Below are 25,190 nucleotides of genomic sequence, written 5' to 3'. Positions count from 1 at the left end.
TAGATTTATGCAAATGTTTTAGTTTAGGGCTTCACCAACAGAAGAGAATGATTGGATAAAGCCTTCAGTGGCAGGAGAGCAACAGAACATATCCAATGGCTTCCTCTGACAAAACAAGCTAAACCAACCATTCTAATCCCACCCCCATTTCAATAGCTAGGAAGTGTGCTACGTGCATGTGGCCTGGAGGCCAATTATGGAAGAGCCACAGAATGTCTGTGCTCATCAAGGGCGTCCCACCTCCCTGCCCCCAAACAGTGTTTGGCGATCCAAAAGATCCTTGAACAGGGGGTAGGAGGCTTAAAGGTGAGGTGTGTGGTAAACAGCTATTTCCATTAACAGAGTGGAATCTTGCCTTTTGGGTATATTTATCATATAGGATCTCATAATTTCATTATGTATTGCCCAATTGTGTCCTTCTAGGTGGTCATGCAGCCTCTTGGCATTCCAGGAGTGGTCAAGTGTTGTGTCATCGCCTTCAAGGATGCAAAGTTCTACATACCGATCTGGGTGGGAACTGCACAGACAGTTCTTGAGGGGTGTCAGGGTTATATGAGCACTGAGAGGTGAGCTTGTTCAACATGCTCTCCTGTCTTGTTTTAGCACTTCCCCCATGTGTTCAGAGTAATTGTTAGGTAAGATTTTCATAGCAATGATAAATCCTCCTGACCTGTGTCAGCCTCAGTACTTTTTGCTTTAATGGTGGATTATTTTTCCTTATACCTCTCTGAGTGGGAACCTTTTTTCACACTCACAGAATATTTTACTCTTGTTAAGGGTGCCATGTATAAGACTATCCATAGTGTCTGTTAAAAGTTATCGTCTTTGACAACGTTTTGGCAATAAGTGCCTGTTGTTGCTGGGTTGCCCTAGGTGCTCCCCTTTTAACTTTCTCTGGCCAACCTTGTGAGAACTACAGTTCCCAAGGGTAGAAAGGATCTTTGGATCCCTTTAACATTTTATTAGGTGAGATCGGCACCTCCCCCCTCCACCCACCTTATGCGGAGTGCTGGGGAGATACTGGGTACCCCCATTCTCATTTTAAATGTAACATTTATGTTACAAGGACAAACTTACCTTTAATGGCTGATGACAGTGAACATTTTTACAGATTCAGTGCACCTTTACCGTGGGCTGTTTCCACAGGCACCCATGAGGGCCCATTTTACCAAAATGGACCCTGTATTCTTTTTTTGCCATGTTAGCATTTCTTGTCCTTTCTTGTTCCTTCCCCTGACCTCCAGCACAGGAAATCCCTTTGTGTGATTTTTATCTTCGGCTGTAGTTCTGTGGACTCCCCGCCCAGGCTCCAGAGTGTCTGTGAAGGTAGGAAGCGAGGGAGGAGTCAAAAACTCTGCAGCCCTGTGTCTTCCAACCTGCCTGTGAAAATCCAGTTCACACTGGGGGGCTGGCTGTCCTGAAAGGACTGCCAACCCCTCAAGTTTGAATGTTGCAAGGCTGATTGCTTGGCTGGGTTGCTGGGGTCCAAACCTGGAAGCTGAAGAGGTAGTCGACCACGGGAACCAAAACCGAAGAGGAAGATGAAGAATTTGTGGCTGACACAATTTCCAGCTAATGGAGAGCGTGCTGTGTAATCAGAGCTTGATGTTACCCTTCCAATCGCCCTGGGCACTCCCAAAACGAGGACCCTGACCCAGATCTTAGCGAGACCCACTAGACTCAAGACGACCTTCAATTTGAGCCATCCCACGTTGTGCTGCGACCTTGCGGGGTTGCAATAACCCAATACCCTGGTACCTCAAGCCATTGTGCGGTGCATGTTCTTCCAAATTCTGAATCTTGCTGAAACTTTGTGGGCATCCTGCTGGACCTCCAGAGATGTGAATCGACTCTGAAAGGTCCCCTCACCAGAGTGCTGGACCTTGCAAATGACGAGAATCTGACCGGCGATATTCTGTCTTCTGTGCTCCTGAAAAGGTGCCAAATCCACAGAGCTGTGTCCAACCACAAAGAATCCCTTCCCCGAAGCCTTCCGTGTCGATCCCCACTGAAAAAGCCCATCCAGGATCCTGTCTTCTGTTCTCCTGATAAGGAATGCACTGCCTGGATTTTTGGCTACCGATCCTGAAGTTCTCCTACTGCAAAATCTTCTTCTGTGCTGAGATTCTGTGCTGGCTTGGGGATTTACTTTCCTTAAATCTCTTGTGATTCCTGTGTAGTTTGGGGGTGTATTCTGTGATTGGGATGTCTCTTGTCCAGTTCATCCACGCCCACTGCTGGAATCCTCCTAGGGTGTCTCCTGTGAAGTCCCTGGACCCTCAACTAAATCTAAATTAGAATACTTACTTGTTTGAACAGTCTTCTTCTGGAACTCTGACTTTGCCTGCAACTAAACCCTATCTCACCCTGCCTACAGCTGGCTCATAGATCACTAGTGTCCCTCTTCTGCCTCTGAGAGAACTCGTGTACTAGAACTGGGAAGGGCTGGATACTTTAAGGGGTCTGCCTTGAAAAGTAAAACAAGTGTTGAAAAGTATAATTACTTGTAAATGAGTCAGTTAGTAACTTTAAACCCTCAGAGTGAATAGTTACACAAAGTTATTACTTACCTTAGAGATGTTTTGCTATTCTGAAAAGTATATATAGGATTTACTTACCTTGAATAAGCTGTGTGCCTTCTTAAATAGGTATTCTCAAAGTCTTACTTTCCTTAGAAACTGTTTCTCCATTCTATCAGAAGGTTGGTAAAGGGTTAATTTACTCACCTGTGAATTGGATTCCCCTCTTCCCAAAAGTAATGTTGTTGGTTTCACTTTATTATTCTTGTTAGGATAGTTGTATGAGTGTCCCCAAATGGCTTCCCCTGACTTACTGTTAGCCTGTCCAGAATAAGTCTGCATAGGTCATACTTAACTGTTAGGTTGCTGGTATATCCTGACAAAAGTACATAGGTTTTACTTACCTTCAGTATAACTGTGTTATCCTAAAATAAGTTAGTTATTGCTTCCCTTAGCCTGTGAACTGAAAAGCAACTGTAATAGAATTTTACACCCCAGTGTCCAACTCCCCTAGAATATCTGTGTTATCCTGAATCAGAGTTATCAGTGTTTGACTGTTCCTAGAATAAGTGTTCCACTATTCTGAAAAGTATATTGTCCAGTTGACTTACTATGTGATTTATTGCTGGGAGTCACAGTACAGCTGATAGGGTCTACTACCCCGGTATTACTGAAAGTAATCTAAAAGTAAGTATTGGTTTTGACTTCACTAGAACTACTGTCAGATGTTCCAAATTAGGTTATATGCTTTGGACTGTGTACCTTCAAGCATGGTGTTGTTTTTCTATAATGTGTTTACATGATCTGTGATAGTACTTATTTCCCCCATGATTTATCTGGGCCTACTTGTATTTAAATAAACCATTTATTTTTTACAATGCATAGTGTTTCAGTGTTTCTTTGGACCATTTGTATTATAATTCCTTTGTACTGATTCTACAGCCCTCCCTCCCTCCTAAAATAAGCCTGGCTGCTCTGTCTACGCTACCATGAACTCAGCTGGGACAACCTTATACTAAGAGTGGAGTCTTGTACTGTCTCAGTTGAATGGTTTTGCGAAGCCCTTAGTTGGACTTCAGAAAAACTGTCCTAACAGTAATAGCTTCACTAGCTCCCAAAAGATGCAACAGGGTTCACATCTAACCACAGCTTGGTTAACAGTTTTGTGAAATCCTACTCTCTCAGGACACCTCTGATGTGTTTCATGAGGAGGGAGAAACGGATGTGCACGCACATCAGACATGAAATGTACCACGTTTTATTCATGCTTAAACCAAGGGTGAATTTGGTAGTACATAACATTAAAAAGAAATATAAATAATTGCCTACTTAGCAGGTTAGAGGGTCTCAACCAAAATGGGGCTCAATATACATGGCTGATCTGGCAACATTAGATTCCTTAAGGCTTAAGGGAGGGTCCCAGTGCCACAGGGTAGTTTTCTTCATCTGCTCATGGTAGTATGTGTTAAGGCTCCCTGAACTGTCTTCCCACACCAAGACCCGGACCAAGTTCCTCTCGTTTGAACCTGCATCCTTGGGTCAGGCTAGGGTGCGAAACTCCTATTGAACTGAGGAGCATCTAACCATCCTAAAATTGGAGATTCTCAGCTAATAGTTTCAGGATTTGTGTGTCTGCACCCAGGAAAGCGATATCCAAAACACTCACCATTTCAGAGTGTTTTAAGTGCCCCAACACACTTCTTTACTTGGCCTTGGAAGATAATCCAACAGTGAAACGTCCTCCAGGTCTCTTTTGTCATGTGACACATTCCTTCGTTGGCAAAACGAAAAGGTGATGGCTGGAAGGTTTTGAATAAATCAACCACGGGCAAAGCTCTGGGCAACCCTCCAGACCATCATTTTTCAGTCTGCCAAGCCATTACAGAAGGGGAAAAACCATATCAAATCAGGCTTGGTCCTATCCCAAAAGGGGCAGTCCAGCCTGAACTGCTAGGTCACATCCCTTCTGCACGAGACCACAAGCATCCCCAGACATGTTTCAGCCTTGTTGGGCATCATCAGTGAGGACTAGCTTGGGTCCCTAGGCCCAGCAGACTCGGGACCCACGTCTGGGCATACCCGTCCCACTCGGGGTGACTTTAGCAAAACGAAAAGGTGATGGCTGGAAGGTTTTGAATAAATCAACCACGGGCAAAGCTCTGGGCAACCCTCCAGACCATCATTTTTCAGTCTGCCAAGCCATTACAGAAGGGGAAAAACCATATGCAAATCAGGCTTGGTCCTACCCCAAAAGGGGCAGTCCAGCCTGAACTGCTAGGTCACATCCCTTCTGCACGAGACCACAAGCATCCCCAGACATGTTTCAGCCTTTTTGGGCGTCATCAATGAGGAGTAGCTTGGGTCTCTAGGCCCGGCAGACTCGGGACCCACGTCTGGGCATACCCGTCCCACTCGGGGTGACATTAGCAAAATAAAAAGGTGATGGCTGGAAGGTTTTGAATAAATCAACCACGGGCAAAGCTCTGGGCAACCCTCCAGACCATCATTTTTCAGTCTGCCAAGCCATTACAGAAGGGGAAAAACCATATGCAAATCAGGCTTGGTCCTACCCCAAAAGGGGCAGTCCAGCCTGAACTGCTAGGTCACATCCCTTCTGCACGAGACCAAAAGCATCCCCAGACATGTTTCAGCCTTGTTGGGCGTCATCAGTGAGGAGTAGCTTGGGTCTCTAGGCCCGGCAGACTCGGGACCCACGTCTGGGCATACCCGTCCCACTCGGGGTGACTTTAGCAAAACGAAAAGGTAATGGCTGGAAGGTTTTGAATAAATCAACCACGGGCAAAGCTCTGGGCAACCCTCCAGACCATCATTTTTCAGTCTGCCAAGCCATTACAGAAGGGGAAAAACCATATGCAAATCAGGCTTGGTCCTACCCCAAAAGGGGCAGTCCAGCCTGAACTGCTAGGTCAGATCCCTTCTGCACGAGACCACAAGCATCCCCAAACATGTTTCGCCCCTTCTGTAATTTCTTGGCAGACTGAAAAATGATGGTCTGGAGGGTTGCCCAGGCTCCACACTTCTGATTCAAAATGAAGGGGATCAAAATGAAGGGGATCAATGGGGAATATTGTTTTGCACCCTGAACTCTCATTTGGAAATCTATAGGTCTATCCCGGCTCAAAACACACTGGGAAGAGCTTGTTCGAACACTGACAAAACACATCCTGTGATTTCTATAGTGGAATTCATTGATTTACTTTAATTAAATATGCTAAGGATCTACACAGACAAACAGGATATTTTGCTATGGGGAAATAACTAAAACAATACTTTAAAATGCAGACCCTACACAATCTATTGCCTTGGGGATAGTTTTACTTACAGGAGAGGCCTTGTAATGGGCATCAGGGAACAGCAGGGCACCTCTGGGACAGCAAGCGTGTCAGTCAAGGATAGTCCCCTCTGGCTCCTCCAAGGGGTCCCAGTCAGCTTCTATGTCTCTGGGTCCCTGTCTCCAATGTAAGATTTGGGGCCTCTCTGCCTGGGTGTTTCTCGCAAGAGTCCAGCAGCAGGCTACCTCACAGAATAACTGAAAAAGCCCAGTTCTAATGCAAACTGGTTTACTTATAGGGGAAATGACATCACAAACTTGTCATGATTCCCCCAAAAGGGTTTGGTTGGTTTTCTCTACCCCCCTCCCACCTGTGTGCTAATAGGACAAGAAGATGAGGGGTCGGAGTTAGGAAAGCTGTGGGAGGAGAAAGCTTTGTCATCCCAAACTGACATGTGGGCTTGGCATGTTCAAAATCTGAAAATCTATCAAAATGTCAAGTACCTTAATTATTCAAATCTTTACATGTATGGATATCTTTTTAAGAACTAGATTTTAAGGCAAATCAGATGATGCTAATCTGAAGTCAACACGGGCTTCCTATGTTTTCTTAATTTACTCAGGAGCCGTATCAGTGAAAAATATGCTGCTTCATAATTCCCATGTTAATTTTGTCCTTCCCCCTCACACCAACTTTCAAATCTCTCAGAATCAAAGAAAGGCCCAAATCAAATTTTCATTAATAACTTCTGTTATGTTTATCACACAAAAGACGTTTTGGCATGGTTCAAAGAGGGTAACTGTCACCTTTAATAAAAGTCTGGAATGACCGTTGTGGCATATACGCTGCCCTTTTTATGCAATAATATGTATTTTTTCTATTAACTAAACTCCAGCCTTTTTTTTATTCTCTTAAATTTCATTTCCCCAGAGCCTGGCTCATGTTTATCTTCGCCTATCCCTTCTTGGCCTTGTAATGGCCCTGGCTGCAACTGTAATGTACATTTTATGGGAGTTGTGACCTCAAAGTCACTTCTGCCGAAAGAACAGACATGGCTTTATCTAGTTCCACCGTGGTTTAAATCTAGGCAGTGTATTTCTTTATATTTTTTGAAGCAATGGACCTGATTGATGGTTGACAACCAGACCTCCCTCTCCAGGACCAGCAGGGGAAAGATCTTGGAGGTTAAGTTTCATTTTCAGGAGAAATGCCCAGCTGCATGTAAAATTCTGCAAGAAATGGCTTTTAAACTCACACACAATACATTTTACATGAATCATTTTATAAGGGATTGGGGCCTTAGATCCCTGTGTAATGTCTTTCCTTTCATCTCAAAGTTGCAAAGGACATGAGTATCACTTCTGGATTATCCATATGTATAGGGCAGTTATATGAGAACACCATGTTCAACTCTGAAACCAAGTGAGCACTTCTCTTAGCATACTGTCATTTGGATGAGGAAAAACAAAAAGGGAGATATTTTATTTCTTATAAATGCAAGAAGCTTGGTTTCAATTAAGATTTCAGGATCACAGTCTCATGTTGCAATAAGATATTCTACACACTGCTATCTGTCTCTTTAATTCAAAAGTGTAGCTTCCCATGGATTTAGTAAAACAGCATTGTCAACCACATGTCTTTCTTTTGCTTGCCGAAATGCATTGCGCATTTCTTCGCACTTTTGAGATTTAAGCCCACTTTCTTTACTTTTGAGATTTAGGCCTGTTTTTGGCTCAATAGGCCTTATGTCTGACATCACCATTTCTGTGCTGGACTTATACTTCAATGGGACTTCACAAATCACACTGGCCTCTGGCCTCTTTATATCTGGCATTCAGGAGCTATATTTCACCCACACTTTGAGGATATTTTCTCATCAAAGGTAATACTAATTTGCATATAAATATATACACCCCCATGAGCACATACGTATTTCATGTTGTGTCATTTTAGAAAAGCATAAAAGTTGCAAGTGCAAATTCTGAATCCGCAATCCGCCATGTTTCAAGAGTATGCACTTCTTCAAGGCTTAATAATCCTATTAAAGGAAAAGAAATAACTACTGAAATACATCTTCAAAACTTCCACTAATAACAAGAGCAGTTGTTATATTGTTCATATTTCTTCTATTTCTGTTATTGCTTAAGGCTTGTATAACAGCCAATGCAAATAAACAAAAAACAAAAAAAAAAACAGCAGTATTTCTTTTAAATAACCTTCACATGCCAATTGGTATTCTCCTAAATACTATACTCATGACTGAAAAAGTTAAAAATTAAGACTTTGCATGGGAGGTAGTTTATTGGATTTCATATATTTAAATTAATTCCACTTTCAGAATCCTACGGTCAGGTTCTGTGGATAGCTTACACCAGGGAACAGTCCTAGTGCAAGACTTTTAATGTCCCTCTATAGACCATTTACGGTACTGCACATTGCAATAACCGTTACCAAGTGTTAAGTTCATCCCTTTGGTACAAGTGCAAGTTGCCTTATCAATACTCAACAGCATCCTATCTTCCAAAAATATGCTTCATTATGGAGTAATAAGTTGTGATAAGGCAACATATTATTGTTCAATCTAAGATCCTCTTTATCATTATTATTGCTGCATAAATACAGAAATAGATGTGTACTCATGTGCCCTCGGGTGTTAGGTAGCCTGCTATGATAGTTCTAGTAATAATTATTATGAGGCCAAAACATGTCTGGGGATGCTTGTGGTCTCGTGCAGAAGGGATGTGACCAAGCAGTTTGGGCTGGACTGGCACTTTGGGGGTGGGACAAAGCCTGATTTGCATATGGTCTTTCCCCTTCTGTAATGGCTTGGCAGGTGAAGAACGATGGTCTGGAGGGTTGCACAGGGCAATGCCAGAGGTTAAGATTCATTCTAAACCTTCCAGCCACCACCTCTTTTGTTTTGTTATCATTATTTATATTACTTTTTAACAAACACCTCCATTTGATAGCAGCAGTCTCCAGTCTTCCATTTGTAATATCATTCAAAATTTGATATGCATATCACACAGTTAACGAGTGTCATTCTGGGTATTTAATTGTATGAAAACATACCAGTCTAGTATAATTATTCCAATTATTTTCACACTTGCTAGTAAGTCTATTAATCAAATTAATTTTCAAAAAGTCCAGTCGTTCTTATTACCTGTGGGAATAAAGCATTGGCAAGTGCTGCTTCTGGCATCCAGAAGCCTGGCCTGTCTGTGTTTTCCTTCGTTTCTATGTGGATACATTGCTATAATTCTGAAGGTGGTAAGTTAGGTCAACTCCGTTTTGTAGTGTCGCCCAAATGTATATATAAGGGTTGGGAGGCTGGGTGGGAGGCGAGGGGTGCAGAGGAGGGGGAGGACCAATTGTGACATTGGAGGACCTCCATAACAGGAAAAAAAGTCGACCATGCGACCAAACTTACCACAATTGTAACTATTTAATCACGTAGATCTTACAAAAGCAAGACGGACTGGGCTTCTGAGTGCCATTTAGAAGTAGTACCTTGATGAAAAGCAGACTTTCAAATCTGCATGGACCACTTATAGAAATCAGACATTGGCATCTGTTGTATTTTTCGCGAGCACATTTTCCAATAAAATCTGCTGACCAAGTTTCACACTAAGTTTCTATTTCCTAAATGTAATATAGCCACATTTCTGCCCAGGGCCATATGCAGTCCATGGTATTCTGTTCTCCAACCCCCCAAATCAAAATGTGCTAGTTCCATTTGCACCCTGCCTGCGGTGCCGGTGTGTTATACATGCCAATATGCCTCGGCTATGTTATGTTATGTTATGTTAAAGGTACTTATATAGCGCAACGTCACCAACAGAATTGGTCCCCAGGCGCTCTGATGGATCTGTAAATGGGAAGGTGGGATGTGTTAGTAAGGCGAAGAGGGAGTAGGCTAGAGAGTGGAGTGGTGTACTGTTGGCAGCTTCAACTCGGTAGACACCGGGTGCTGAGCTTTGATGCAAATATTGGATCGATGTCAGTCCGCATGTGCTGTTGGTGCAGCTTATGTTTTGTTGCGGTGTGGGGAAGTGCGTGCGGCTTATTGTGCGAGAGATAGTTGCGTGAGTTTTTTGTGAGATAAGTATGCTGGGAGTTTGAGTTTATGTCGGTTGGTCGGTTATCTTACATTTAACATGCTAACATTCACAGTTCTGTCTAAGTGTAGTACTTGCTGATCTACATAGTTCCGTCCGGGTGTGGCACTCACTAGTCTTTACAATAATTATCTATATATGGGGCAGGATAGTGTTCTCAATTGCTAACATCCAAGTTCCATCTAGGTGTGGCATATGCTAACATTTACAATCCTATCTACATACGGCGCAGGCTAATGTTCTCAATTCTAGGTGTGGCATTATGCTAACATTCACAATCCTAACTAGATACGGCGCAGGCTAATGTTCTCAATTCTAGGTGTAGCACATGCTAACATTTACAATCCTATCTAGATACGGTGCAGGCTAATGTTCTCAATTCTAGGTGTAGCACATGCTAACATTTACAATCCTATCTACATACGGCGCAGGCTAATGTTCTCAATTCTAGATGTAGCACATGCTAACATTTACAATCCTATCTAGATACGGCGCAGGCTAATGTTCTCAATTCTAGGTGTAGCACATGCTAACATTTACAATCCTATCTAGATACGGCGCAGGCTAATGTTCTCAATTCTAGGTGTAGCACATGCTAACATTTACAATCCTATCTAGATACGGCGCAGGCTAATGTTCTCAATTCTAGGTGTAGCACATGCTAACATTTACAATCCTATCTACATACAGCACAGGCTAACGTTCTCAGATCCAGGTGTGGTACGTGCTAACATTCACAATCCTATCTAGATATGGCGCAGGCTAATGTTCTCAATTCTAGGTGTGGCACATGCTAACCTCGAAGTTCCATCTAGTGTGGCATATGCTAACATTCACAATCCTATCTAGAGACGGCTATTCAAGAGATGCTCATCCAGTCCTGTGTTTTTTCTTTCCATTCTATGGCAGGTAGGTTTACCTTTCTCATTACATTACAAACCCAGGACTACAAGTCCCAGAATGCAACATACAAATCATGAATGAATACACATCTCTCAAATGACATGGGGCATGCTGGTATGTACAGTGTTTTGATTTCAGATTCAGAATGCTACATGGCCACCTATGAGATATGTGAACAGGAAGCAGACAGGATTCACTCTTTTCAGTAGGTGCACATTTGGGGGTCATTGAGGCATATCTGTACTCCCACATTCTTCTGGGTGCTGTACTGTGTGGCACGTGCACCTGCTTCACATTTGTGGCATTAATCAGTATTGGTACAGCCCCATGCTTCTGGGTTCCATTTGGTGGAGAAATCTTCATACTAAGCGGGACATTACAAGAGATTGTGCTGCCTCATGCTTCTGGGCACCACACTTTGTGGGTGGCAGATACAGCAGCTGCACATTTGGGGTCATTGTGGGATATTTGTACTGCGGCATGATTCTGCGTGCTACACACCAGCCACCTAGCACACGGCCCATACAGGTGCACAGCTAGGGGTGGATGTGGGGTATTTGTATTGCCCTGTGCTGCTCTGTGCTTCTAGCTGCTACACCACAGGGCACGTAGCGCAGCTACACATTTAAGGTTCAATGTAGGGGGTCTGTACTGCCCCAAGTTTCTGAGTGCTAAACTGTGGAGTCCGTGCACCACGCGGGGGGTGACTGTGCAAAGCAAAAACTGAGCACTATTGCTTTGTAGTTGGTAGTGAGATAGTACCGGTTTGCTCATTACTTTCTGTTGTGATCTCGTGTCTGCATGGGGTGAAAGGAATGGAATCTCATGGTTGTGATGAGAAGGAAAGAAAAAATGGATCCGTATGAAAAAAGAAACAGTGCTGAGTGTGTGGGGGTTGGAGTAGGTGCTATGGTAAGGGTGAGATTGCCACACACTGTGCGTAAAGGAGATTCGAAATATAGTGATCCCCCATTGGGGTGGTTAGAGTGACCAAGGGCAGGGTTGCAAAATGTCTAAGGTAGAGGGAAAGTGGAAAGGGGGAAGATATGTCATGATCTCAGGTCTGCGTGGGGTGAATGGAATGCAATCTCATCATGGTTTCTTTCCAGTCGGGGAAAGAGGAAGAGGGTGTAGCCGTCATCTATATGCAACCTGAATCCATAAACCTACCCATTGATGAACACAGATGACTCAAGAGAGTTCTTAAGGAGAGCTGTACTTACAATACATTCTTACCAGCTTGGCACAGTGAGCACACACTGGTCCTCACTTCATTTGTCATCTCTTCTTCCATTCAAGTACTGCCATGCCCACTTCCTTCAGTACCAGTGAATTCAAAGGGGGATGATAAATGGTGGGGCAGTACTTATCCCCCTTTCACCTTGGGAAACCTTTTTTTTGAGGTAGTCATGCAATTCCAAATGTTAGTTGCAGGAAAGGGCACAATGTAGGAAACCCCCCACCAAGAGACAAAAATAGAAAATAAAATGTGATACAGTTTCAAGGTAAACTCTTGGTGTGGGTTTCCTACACTGTGCCCTTTCCTGAAGCTCTCATTTTTATCTGTCCTGTGAACCTTCCAGACACACACAAACACACACAGACACACACACACACACTTATTTGGGAGGTCAGACGAGCTTGAGGTTTTTTTGTACCCCAAAATGATGCTGATAATTCTGCCTATGAAAGAACATGTAACTCTGCTGAGCCTATCTACTGACACCCGTCAGCGTCTGCCTTGTAATTTGGCAACATGGCAGTTGTAGAGAAACTTGCATTTCTGCAAACAGCCTGATTGAGCCCAAGTTTCCAACAGCCAGGGACTGCATTTAATTGTGTGCAGCCATGATCCAAAGTATACCATTGTGTGCACCCAGGGCCTAGTGGGAGAACAATAAATACATTTAAGCCATTTCTTGTTTTGACATGGTGGCCTCTGGAAATCTATAATTGTAATGCCCTAAACCTTTCAATGCCACTTTATTGTTGGCTTGGGTTCTAGTGACTTAACTCCGCTGTCAGAGATGTATACCCAGCTGTCTGAAACAGAGTTTCACCCAAAATCAGCCATTTGAATACAGTCCTAACAAAGCCTTTTTTCTCTTAGGGAAGACTTGTCACTGTCCATGCAAACAGGATCTGCCCAGGGGGCCAGGCAGAGGACCTGTACTTCAAAGAATAGGTTCTGTCATCAAGAGAGAACTCACACCAGAATGGTCATTACTAGAGACCCTTTGATGAAGGGCCGACAGGAGAAAGGGCACAGTTAGAGTAACCAGGAGAGATGTTACAGTTCAAAGAAAGATCCCACCTTCTTGGAATTTGTTGGGTAACTCATACTTCTTGTGCCCCCTCACCACTTCCTTCAGACAAAGCACTCTGGGAGTGGCATCGCCAGGATAGGTCACTGATCACAGCAGCCAGGGATGGGCCCTTACGGAAGGCTTGAAATTGACCGATCCACTATGAAAGTTTGACACCCCCGTTAATTCATTAATCCTCGGTCATTAGAAGAAACATTTCACCTGATGTCTATCCGGTTACACTCTGCACAATGTCCTCCAGCACAGAGGTGAGGATAAAAGCTCCAAACCCAAAGGAACACTGGGTGTGAAGTGCTTTGTGACGAGGTCTATTTGCTGCCTTATCATTGAAACTATGATCCTGCTCATTGGTGCTGGCTGGGAAGGGCATGCCTGGCGACCCTGGATTGGGTCCCCCAGTAACCGACAAGCGACGAAACAGCCTTCGGATATGTCTCCCACCTCGATTTGCTTTCTGGGCTGACTCAACTATGTTTGAGTCATTTCTAGCTGCCAGAAGACCCCCGGAACAGAACAGCCTTAGTCACTCTACACACTTTGGGCCTCTATAATCCTCTCTTTGATCCAAGTTGATGCTGACTCAGCATGCTGGAACCAGTGGTATTGCTCCCTATCCAATCTCTGTCTTGACCCAGTGGAAGCACTCGCTCGTCTGGAATGCAGATGCGACCAGTTGTAAGCAATCAGATTGCATGCTGACTTGCCCCATTGTGAAGCCCCACTTGGCCTGTCTCGATCCTAAGGAAAAGTGCCTAGAAGCCTTATAGGACCCCACTGACATCAAAGACCCAACTCCTTACCTTTTTAAAGACACCTTCATTAAACTAAAACATTGCTGCTGAACAATTGCCTTTCTCCCCCTGTCTTCAGACCCAGAGAACCTCTTTCATATTAATGTATGCATATTATTTGTCTCCTGCAAGGGTGGGTTATAGTGTTTTGATGAGTGCAGAATGAATTAGTTTGTTCCAAGTCTCCTTTTTTGTATAGAACCTTGGTTGGACATTCTTTTATGTTGGTACCACAGAGCTATTGTTGTTTGGATGCTTCTTTGTTGGCTCACATCCCTCCTGAAGGGTATAGCCTGCCCTCTGTACATGTTACCACATGAGGTGCAGGAGGTTTACTTATCAGGCTGTGGCTGTTTCACCTTTATGATTGGGATCTCTGCTGGTTTAGTAGTAGTGTGGGGTTAAGTAGCATATATGGGTATTAGCATACTTGATCTTTTCCGAATTGACCGAATTATTTTGTTCGAATTCTTTGGGAATTTAGGTCAGTTTTAATTAAATATAGATGTGGGGTGGGTTAAGGGAATAGTTTATGGTGGGGGGAGGCGGGGCGAGAACAAAAAAGCAAACAAAAAGTATTTGGTCAAATCGGAAAAGGTCAATCTCAAATAGACCTAAACCAGAGAGATACCCTACTGCTCCCTGCTGCTCCCTGTACTCCCGCAAAGCTGTGCACACACGCATACAGCTACATACACATGCGTAATTGCATCCCACACAGACTCCTCCTCCTTCCCCCACTAGAATCTAGTTTCAGAAGAACAAGAACATCCTGTTTATGTCTTGATATTATGAACGTCCTGCAGCACTGAAAATAATAAGAACATCTCTAATCAACTCGGTCTGGGTTGTAAATCAAGACTACTATTATTATAATATTCAATAACATTCGGTGTTTTATATAGTGTCACATACTAAACATTCCAGTTTCGGAGCACTTGGTAACATACTAATTACCATTATTCTATTCAGGCCAAACGTCATGACATCAAAATAAATAATCCAAGACTGCTCTAAAACAACTTGTTGTATGTATAATTCGCCGCTTCACAGTTGGCGGGATTACTACTGATGAAGAAGCTTGTGTATTTGTGATGAACCATAGTGAACAAACAAAAGCTATTGCATCAGCAAATGTAACAGAACACCAAATGAAAATGATAACTTGCTAGCCAGGAGTGATAATAGTGCTTGAAGAACACAGCACACAAAAATGAAAACCCAGCACTGCTGGATTGGTATTGTAGCCTAAAAAGTATATAAACAATGCTAGGAAAACATTTATTTGTGCTTTTATTTCAAAGCCAAATTGATCCACCATTTCCCAACAGTGCTATAATATATGTAGACTTGCACTCAACTGCTAAGATATATCACTGAACAGACCTGTCTTAAATCATTTATACTGCACAGATGGGCTCTCAACCACTCCCAGCACCTCCCAATAATCTGCTGAGTTCTGCTAGGCTACAGCTGCCCCCTGTCATCATCGTCAAACTCTACCTGAAACCTCTGGGGGAACTCCTCCCCAAAACTGACATCAAGATACACTGATACACACATAACATGCAGTTTTACCTAAATATCAGTTGCATCAATGACGTTCATTGATTCAAGCACTGCTTGTCCTTCATCCAAGTCTGGATGTTAGGAACCTGTCTGAAGCTCAATCCGACCAAGACCAAATTCATTCTTCTAGGAAAACCGACCATGCAGGCCCGAATCCAGAATTGGCTGATGGCTATGAAGCTCGGCCAGTTAATGCCTCAACTCTCACCCAGTGCAAAATCTCTCGACAACTGTGTCCTCTCGTTCAAAGCACATTGCCAAGAAGATACAAACAGCATCGCACCAACTTGCACTTCTCCAGAAAGTCAAGCCTTTTATCTCTGGCCCATCTTTCAGAACAGTTGTCCATGGCCTGGGTCATCTCCACCATGAGGATGGCAACCCCCTACATGCCAGCTTGGCCTCAGTGAAAGCCATCCAGCACACTGCAGCACACCTCATCACAGAAATAGGAACATTTGATCACGCCCTCCTACCCCCCACTCCCTGTAGCTTCACTGGCTACACTTTAAAGCATGCATATTTTTACAAAAAAGCTTAGATAATCTACAAAATAGTCACAACCAAAGCACCACCCTACCTGGCAGAGCTATGCACCATCTCTGGTGGTGAGCGCACCAATCAGAAGCTGCAACATCACTGCACAGAAAATAAAGAGCTGCAGGGGGAGAATAAATAGGAAACGGACCCTTTCATGCTATGCACCGTCACCAATGCAAATAAGGCTGCACCCCCCCCCATCCTATACTTCAGCAAGGTGCTGACTAACATCTTACAAATTACTCCACTTAACCCTGCTTCTGCATCTGGCCCTACTCCACCCTGTGCTACCCCTGCACTCTACCTCTAACCCCCCTGGGTGTGTCCTCTATGCACACTACTTTGTTGCTTCCCAGCTAAATGTTTTGCTTTATATATCCTGTACATACAGTAAGTAACCTTTGCTGCTGCTATGGACAAATGTCATTTGTGTGTTACATTAAAGTCCCAAAAGCCTAGTAACTGATTCTGGGGCAAAATGGTGTTAACTTTTTAAATAATTCCTATAACATAAGCATTACCACCGCATCTCACTCTTCCTAAATCCATACCTTACTAGATCGAGATCCATTAGCTCTCGAGATAGGCGTCCAACTTCAAAGCTTTGTTTTTATAATTTAACAAACTCTTCAACAATAGGTGAATCCTACAAACAGGCTCCACTCATCTGCACCCCCTCCTGGGCTGTCCTTCTTCCACGGGAGACAAGTGAGAGTTGCTGCCAAGTTTCTAGTGAAGCATAAGGGACTACCTTACCTGTATTAACTTGTACATTTTCCAATGAGTCCTTACCTAGCGCCGTGTTTGTTGGGCGTGGGATTTAGTATGCATTGCTTGGTATCTAATAATATTGTGTTCTTACACAAGGCTTCACGCCAGACTATCCAGCTTCTAAGCGTGTTGCTGCCACCCTTGGTTCTTCTCCTCTATGAAGTAAAGACTGGCATGAAAATTGATTGATTAAATACTAGCAAATATTTTACACAGAGTTTGGGTTCTCATTGTGTGATTCCTTGCAACCCTCCTTCCCTATTAGACTTACCTGCGTTCCATTAAGGGGAGTTTTCATGTGGACAACACAGGAGGGCTTGGAGGTGAGTGGGTCCTGCATTCATGGGATCCTATGATCAGAGGGTTTGTTCATTTTATAACAATAAACTACCTCCGGTTCCGGAAGCAACTCAAAACCTTCCTCTTTGCCTCCGCTTTCTCTCCCTCTCGCCCCTTCTAAAATCACTGAACCTGCACTGAATCTGCAACTGGCCATTCAACGATCTCGGTCCTTGGCCCAGCCACTCTTCCCTGCACTGCCTACCTAGCACTACGGGACTGTCTCTGTATCCTACAGCCCCTTCTCCCAGCACTTACCTTGCACTTGCCACCAGCTGGCCCTATTATTTATCTTGTATTCTACTAACCATGTACTGCACTCTCGTTGCACTTGCCACCAGCTGGCCCTATTACTTATCTTGTATTCTACTAACCATGTACTGCACTTCCCCTCTCCCTTTCCCCTTGCACTTTTCCCAGTCCCCTTACCCTTGCACTTGCGCGATCTGAATGACACCTGGCCTAGTAGGATCGTTGTCTGTTCTCCCCTTGCCCCCCCCCGCCTCGTCGCGCCTTGAAACACTTGTGTACAGGCGCATTACAAATGCCATATCATATATCATATATCATAAAGGCTTAGGAATAGGGTGTGTATCTGGGTAGGTAAGAATAACTTCTGTGTTTTAACAAATGCAACAAAGAAGATCTGGCCTCAGTGTAATGAGATGAGCAGAAAGAAATAAAGCATTGCTGGGGGTACCTAGAAGGGCATTTGGTGCTGCAACGGAGCAGGGTCCTGTATGGCAGAAGATGGCTGGGGCAGCGGCCGCATTCAGCCTACTGCCTGCATTTGGTATCTGCACTTGTTGCAGTAGGAGCTCCATCATAATGATCAGCTGCAGAATGGTTGCTACATAGACAGAACTAATTACCTTATTTGTCATTCAAAGCATTGTCTGCAAGACCCTGAATGACCTGGATTTAAATGCCACAGCTTGACATTATTAATACCATACCATGTATTTGGTCTGGCCATCCTTTTGTTGAGTTCCAACTGCGCCTACCAGTACATTTAAAGCATAAAACCAATCTACCTAAAAAAAAAAATCCTTATTCACGAACTACAAGCAAATTCAAACCTGTAACATCCTTTCTGAATCCACTACGGATTCTGACACTCCAGTACTTTGGCAGCATCATATAGAACATATATGAACCAAATATTGGATCAAGTAGCACCTATGAGAATGAAAACCGTAAGGGATGGACTCCTTGATAATAGCTGGTTCACCAGTGCAATTGATGAACTATGCAGATGACGCACAGTTATTGCTTGAATTGAACGGCAACTACGAAATAGATATCGAAAAATTGACTCTCATTTATCAAACCATTAAGTATTGGATGTCCACACATTGGATGTATCTTAACAGTTCAAAAACAGAAATTATCCTTTTTGGGTCATCACAGTCCAGGATCAAACTTGAATCAAGGTTTTCAAGTTTTAACATTGAGGACTGTACCATCTTAGTCCAAAATAAAGTAAAGACACTACGCGTCTATTTGGAATCATCAACTGGCGTGGACATGCATGTCAATAACATTGTAAAAAACTCTCAATATCATCTAAGACTACGTCGACAAAGCAAAACCTTTCTCTCTTTAAAAATTGTGAAACCCTTGCTAGAGCAACCATTTTACCCCGGATGGACTATAATCTTCAAGTGGTTCAAAAAGATGCAGTTTGTATGGTCAAAAGTGTTACCCATGAAAAACATCACAGAATTTAGGAAAGAACTTCATTGGTTGCCCATAACTGCCAGAGTACAATTTAAGATCATTACCCTAATGCACAAATGTGTATATGGTAAGGCTCTGGTTTATCTTAGGGACAAATTAATTAGATACGAACCAAAAAGAATTCTGCGGCCAAGCAATACCAATCTTTTTGTATGTGCCAGAACAAGACTGCCAATGGTAACGGCAAGTTGTTCCCTGTCCTGGCACCACCCGCCTGGAATTCTTTATCATTGACTCTAAGTCAAGGAAAGAAGCTTGTTTTTTTTTTTCGGAAGCACTTGAAAACCCGCCCATTTGAATAATCACCTCTCCGTATTTGCATATCCTTTTCTGTCCTGTGCTTCATGTTGTTTCATGAGTTTTTAATGTGCCCTGATGCCTGCGGCTTATGGCGTGTAATAAATAAATAAATACAAATATAAGTTATAACCCAGCCCGTTTTTTGTGAAAGTAATGCAGATGTTTTGTGGCTTCCTGACAGTATTATTCGGACAGCCAAAAGCCAACCAGATGGGCATTCTGTAAATTGTCAGGTGTAAAACCTGTGGATTGAATAGAACCTTACTATTCCATTAAGTGAACACCACCAAAGTAAAGCTACTACAGAAATGATGAGCTAAAAACCGACCAAAACATCCAACATAAAAAGTGTACATTTGGTGGATAGACAAACAATGTGCCTTTAAGCATAACATGTTAAGTTCCGATGCAAATGATGTCTGATGAGTAAAAACAGCTCGATGAGCTGAAATTTGGGTAACAAATTCATTTTTGAAAAAAAGGAAAGTCATTGGGGGGGGACAGACAGGTGGTGGAGGGGGAGCAGGAGGTTTGTGCCTGGAAATATTTTGAATACAAAATGGAAAATTGTGCAGTATGCCTTTTCTAATCTTTGCTAATGCTAGGATGGTATCAGTGGGTTGCCCAGGGGATGAGCACAGTGACAGAGTATGTTCCCTGGAAGGGTGAATGGTGAAAGATACTGGGCTGGCCCCTCTAGGACTGAATGATTCAGGCGACTGGCACAAGGGCAGAGTTGGTCACCCATAGGATCGGACTGTTTCAGAACACAAAGCAAGGGCGGGGTGATGGTGTAGGGGTTTGGTACAGGGATGCAAAGCCTGTCACCTCTACATCTGGCTTGCTCAGTTAATTGGCAAATGGATACATTTCCTGTTGCTTTGGGGGATGGAGGGCTCTAATAAACAGTCATTCACCTCTACAGCTGGATAGTTCAAGGGGCAGACGGGGATACAAGCCTGTCCTCTCGGTGACTGAAGCGCATCATTGGTCCTGGGGTGTCAACTGAGACCCAGAGTACCATGGATCCAGGGCTGGGTGGATCAGTGGATTACCACAGAGACAGAAGACTGGACAGCGCGGGAAATACAGAACTTGCCACCTGCAGGGCTAGATGCGCTCAGGGAATGGGCGCAGCAATACCACGCCTGTCAGGGTATACAGCACTGGTATAGCTAACAAGATCACAGACTTACATGTGCATAGTGACACTTGAATGTCTCATGCAGTGCAGGTTCTGAATCTTTTTTTTATCATTTAGCTCTCCATGCCCGAGTCCTCCTACTTCCCAGAGGCTGATAGGACTATTACCCTACTCTACTTCTCAATCTCAGAAGCATGAGGGGCTGAGCCAGCCCTGCAGGGATTCAAACCTATATCTGCAAGTCTCACACAGACTTCTTACCCCCACAAATCCACAATGATCCCTAAATGTGCAGCCGTGGAAACCAGAAGCATGGGGCAGTGCAAATTCTGGGAGGGGGGGGGGGGGGGGGTGGTGTATGTGTTTGTATGTGTGCGCGCGCGCTCACCCTCGCAGGTTTTCACCTTGTCTGCATGTTGGTCATAGGTTTATTAGGTGGACACGTAACCTTCTGAACCTGCACTCCAATGCTGTACGTGCCAACATGTCCCATGTCATTTAGGGGATGCACATCCAGCCATGATTTTTCTGTTGCACTCTGGGACTTGTAGTCCTATGTTTGTAATGAGAAAGGAAACTCTCAAGGTCCCAGAATGCAAAGAAAAAGCAGAGGACTGGCTGAGGTCTCAAGAATAACATGTTGACATGTATACCACACAGACACTGAAGCTATGGCGCAGAAGGAACAACTTAATTTAGAAATGTGTTCTGGGTTAGGGAAAAAAAAACAGGCTACAGCCAAGAACAGATATATGGCTAAATGCAGGGCCGGCCTTAAGGGCAGCAGCGCCCTGGGCGAACTGGCGCCCCCACCCCCTCGCCCATCGCGCCCCCTTGGTTAACAGGGGGCAGGGCGGCTGGGGCTAGGTTGGGCAATTATTTTTTTTTTAACCTTCTCGCTCCGGGGAGGAGGTTAAATAGGTGCCGTTAGCACCCGATTGTCATTGAATGAGCCCGCCATCGCGGGTTCATTCAATGACAATGAGGCACCTGCCACACCTTATGCCAGCACGCCAACTCGGGGGAGCGCTTGAAAGACTCCCCGGAGCTGGCGTGGTGGGGGGCTAATGGCGCCTTTTCTTGTGAAAAGTGTCCACGGCGGAGGGGCGCATTTAAATGCACCCACCGCCGCGGGCACTTTTTACAGTAAAAGGCCGCCTGCTGCACCTTGTCCCACAACGCCAGCTCAGCTCGGGGGAGCCCTTGAAAGACTCCCCTGAGCTGGTGTGGCAGGGGCAAAAGGCGCCCGGGGGGGGGGGTGGCGCCACCGGGCGCTCGCCCCCCCCCCCAAGGCCGGCTCTGGCTATATTACACTGAAAGAAAAGAAACTGAAAGTGATCCTCGGTCAGCAGAGCTTACTGAAGAACGTGCTTGGAAGGAGTGCAACAGATGCCTAGGTCTTCATTCACGAGGTCTAAACCAAGACAGGGCTGATTTTCAAAGTATGCTTGACTTCAAAGTGCTTCTTCAAAATGACGTTGAGAAGCCCCGTCCATCTTGTGTTTTCCGCGAGCATGCAGGCAGGCCGCGAGCCTGTAACACCAGGTCTGCTGAGGCGGGAAATGGGCATTCGTTTCAGTCTTCACAGCTAGAATGGGGAGCTCGACTGCAGAACAACACGGCAAACGGCAGAGGGACTTTCAGAAGTGTTACACAGTCCGAAGGAGGGAACATTGAAATGCCAGAATACGTTTCAACTTGTTTATTAGATGAGAACTAAACAATGAATTAATCTATGACGGCGATGGTGCTCTTTCGTTATCGCCTGAATTAATATTAGTTGTCTGTATCATCTCTACACATTTTTAATTGTAGAATTCTCTCACCCATTTCGCCACCATAACCATTTCTTGGCATCGCAATGTAGGCATAATATACAGAAATGGTTTGCATATTCAATGTTTTGTTGCTGACGTGTCACTGGCTTTTGTTCTCTGGTTCTCAGTCGGATGTGTGATGCGACAGAAGGCCTATACACCTTCCAGACCCAGGACGGCGAGCAGATTTATCAGCGTGTTCACAGCGCCACCCTGGCCATCGCCGAGCAGCACAAGCGGGTCCTGCTGGAGATGGAGAAGAACGTGAGGGTGAGTGCCACTGTACCGGGGCCACGCGTGTGCTGCTCTTGCCACCAGGGGCATTTTGTATTTTGTATTTGTATTTTATTAGGTTTTATATAGCACTTTTTGCCAAAGCACTTCACAGAGAAACAGGCGACAGTACATTCAAATCAGCAAAGCAATTGTGTTCGGAATCAACCAATAGCAATCAAACAGGAGACTGAAGTAGATGACATTTTAGGGAGGAGCGAAACTGAGAATAAGAGGTTATAGATCAGAGGGATAGTGGAAGAAGGTTCCAGTGGAGAGGGGCCAGCAGTTGAAAAGATCGAAAGCGATATTGTGACCAGGTGGTACGTGGAACAGTGAGTAACAAAAGTCCAGCAGAGCGGAGAGGAGGAGAAGGAGAGAAAAATGAAAGAAGAGAAGCAAGGTAATCAGGGGCCAGGCCATATAAAGATTTAAATACTAAACAGAGAAAATAGAATTTTAGCTGAGAGTGAAAGGAGAGCCATCCAAGAGAGTCAAGAGAAGAGGAGATAGAGTCACGAAAGGATAATGAACAAAGCGAGCGGATGGAGGAATGATAAATTGATTTGAGTGGGGCTAGGCGAGAGCGAGGAAGGCCAAAGAGTAGAACAGAGCAGTATAAGAGTCGAGAAAAGATTAGAGAAGAGACCAAGAGCTTGGTAGCATGAAAAGTGAGAAAGGGACGAATCTTGCGAATATTAAAAAGATGATAACGGCAAGCACCAGAGGTAAGTGAAATATGATGGCTAAAGGAGAAGTTGGAGTCAAGATAGAAACCGATATTACGGGCAGTAGGAGAGATCAGCAGGGTTGGGGGGTGGGGGGAGAGAATAGAAGGAGGTGGAAAAGTAGTAGCAGGAAAGGAAAGAACTTCCATCTTTCCGGCATTTAAGGTGAGCAAATGAGAAGTCATCCATGACTTAATGGCAGTAAGACAGGAAGAGAGAGTGACATGAACATCTGGTATGAAAGACAAGAAGGAGAAAAAGAGCTGAGTGTCATCTGCGTAGAAGTGATGTAACACTCCGAAGGAAGAGATGACAGGAGCAAGAAAAGAAGTGCATAAGGAAAAGAGAAAAGGACCTAGCACAGACCCTTATGGAACTCAGTGATCGAGAGGAAGAGAAATATTGCCGCCCCAAGGTACAGCAAATTTGCAGTTAGATAGGTAAGAGGAGAACCAGGAAAGGACAAAACCGTGAAAACCAAATGAGGAAAGAGAATCAAGAAGCAAGCAATGGTCCACCGTGTCTAAAGCAGCAGAGAGGTCAAGAAGACATTCATATTGGAGAAGAGCTACTCTCTGTCTCCATGTCATAAACCCTAGGAGACACATCTTGTGTTAAAAAGCATCTTTAACACTGTGGGAGCAGGGCCGGCCTTAGCTATGGCAGCGCCCGTGGCGAGGACAAAACATTTGGATCCTACCCTCAAGGCGGAGGGTGCGGGGGGGGAGCGGTGCCTAGCAGCAGCGCTCTATTTAATTGATTAACTCCCTGCTCCTCTGCCGCAGCTTGGAGGTAATCACTTCAATAGGATGGCGATGCTAAAGCAGCAAAGGCTGCCCCATGCTGGTTCAGCATCGGCACCCTATTGAAAGGAAATGCGCCCCACTCTTGTGCTGGTGAGAGCGGGGCGCATTTCCTTTTAATATGGTACCCTTGAAATACTCCCCTGAGCTGGTGTGGCAGGGGGCTAATGTGGCGCCCTGTGCGACCGCCCAAGTAGCCCAATCCTAAAGCGGGCCCTGTGTGGGAGAACCAACCTGTCCCTCACAATGCAGCCAACATGACGCAGTTTCTTCAGCACAAGGGTTTTGATATTGAGTGAACCTCCTCATACCTCATCCTATAACACCTGGTGGGGCAGCTTTAAATATTATTGGAGCTTGAATACTAGGGGCACCGCCGTCCACCTGCATCCGGTAACACTTAGTGAGATGAAGGACCAGAAATAAACGGCCATTAAGGCTGAGAGGCTATCTTGCTCTGTCTAAATCCTTTATTGCCTTGAGGTGACTTACAGATAAACACAAAGTTATTTAAAGGCTTGAACTCCCCAAAAGTACACTTTAAAAGGACATAAGAATGTGGGTCACTGATTTCTTTGGTGTGAACCTAAGTGTGGTTTCTTTGGAAGGCTCCGGAAAAGAATACCCCAAGTCCACATGCTGTGGTGATGGTTATTGGTGGATGAGGCGACTCATTCCTCCAGGCTGGGAAGAAGCTGGGACAGTGGTTGGCTATGTGTTATTCTGAGAGGTGAACGGGAAAGACACTGAATTCTAGCCAGACCCAATGAAGGTAGAGTTTTGGAGCAGTAAGGCTTTGACTCAGGGCAAAGAGTAGCCAGGGGGATGAGATTGGTCTAATGGTCTAGGGCTACAATCACAATCACACACACACACACACACACACACACACACACACACACACACACACACACACACACACACACACACACACACACACACACACACACACACACACACACACACACACACACACACACACACACACACACACACACACACACACACACACACACACACACACACACACACACACACACACACACACACACACACACACACACACACACACACACACACACACACACACACACACACACACACACACACACACACACACACACACACACACACACACACACACACACACACACACACACACACACACACACACACACACACACACACACACACACACACACACACACACACACA

At 44.5% G+C, this 25,190-nt stretch overlaps 1 protein-coding gene across 3 annotated transcripts in view; it reads left to right on the top strand.

The window, feature by feature from the left end:
* DOK4 (docking protein 4) overlaps window positions 1-25,190 on the top strand; it is a 225,758-nt gene that overhangs the window by 173,578 nt on the left and 26,990 nt on the right. For all 3 annotated transcript variants that reach the window (XM_069654129.1, XM_069654136.1, XM_069654146.1), the window contains exon 6: window positions 22,300-22,441. In XM_069654129.1, the coding sequence (XP_069510230.1) occupies window positions 22,300-22,441 (142 nt within the window). The remainder of the gene's footprint in view (window positions 1-22,299; window positions 22,442-25,190) is intronic.

Source organism: Ambystoma mexicanum, chromosome 1p (assembly GCF_040938575.1).
Source record: "Ambystoma mexicanum isolate Mex_15411 chromosome 1p, UKY_AmexF1_1, whole genome shotgun sequence".
NCBI classification, from domain to species: Eukaryota; Metazoa; Chordata; class Amphibia; order Caudata; family Ambystomatidae; genus Ambystoma; species Ambystoma mexicanum.
The sequence above is the reverse complement of the archived record's forward strand: the minus strand, read 5'-3'. Positions and strand labels throughout refer to the sequence as shown.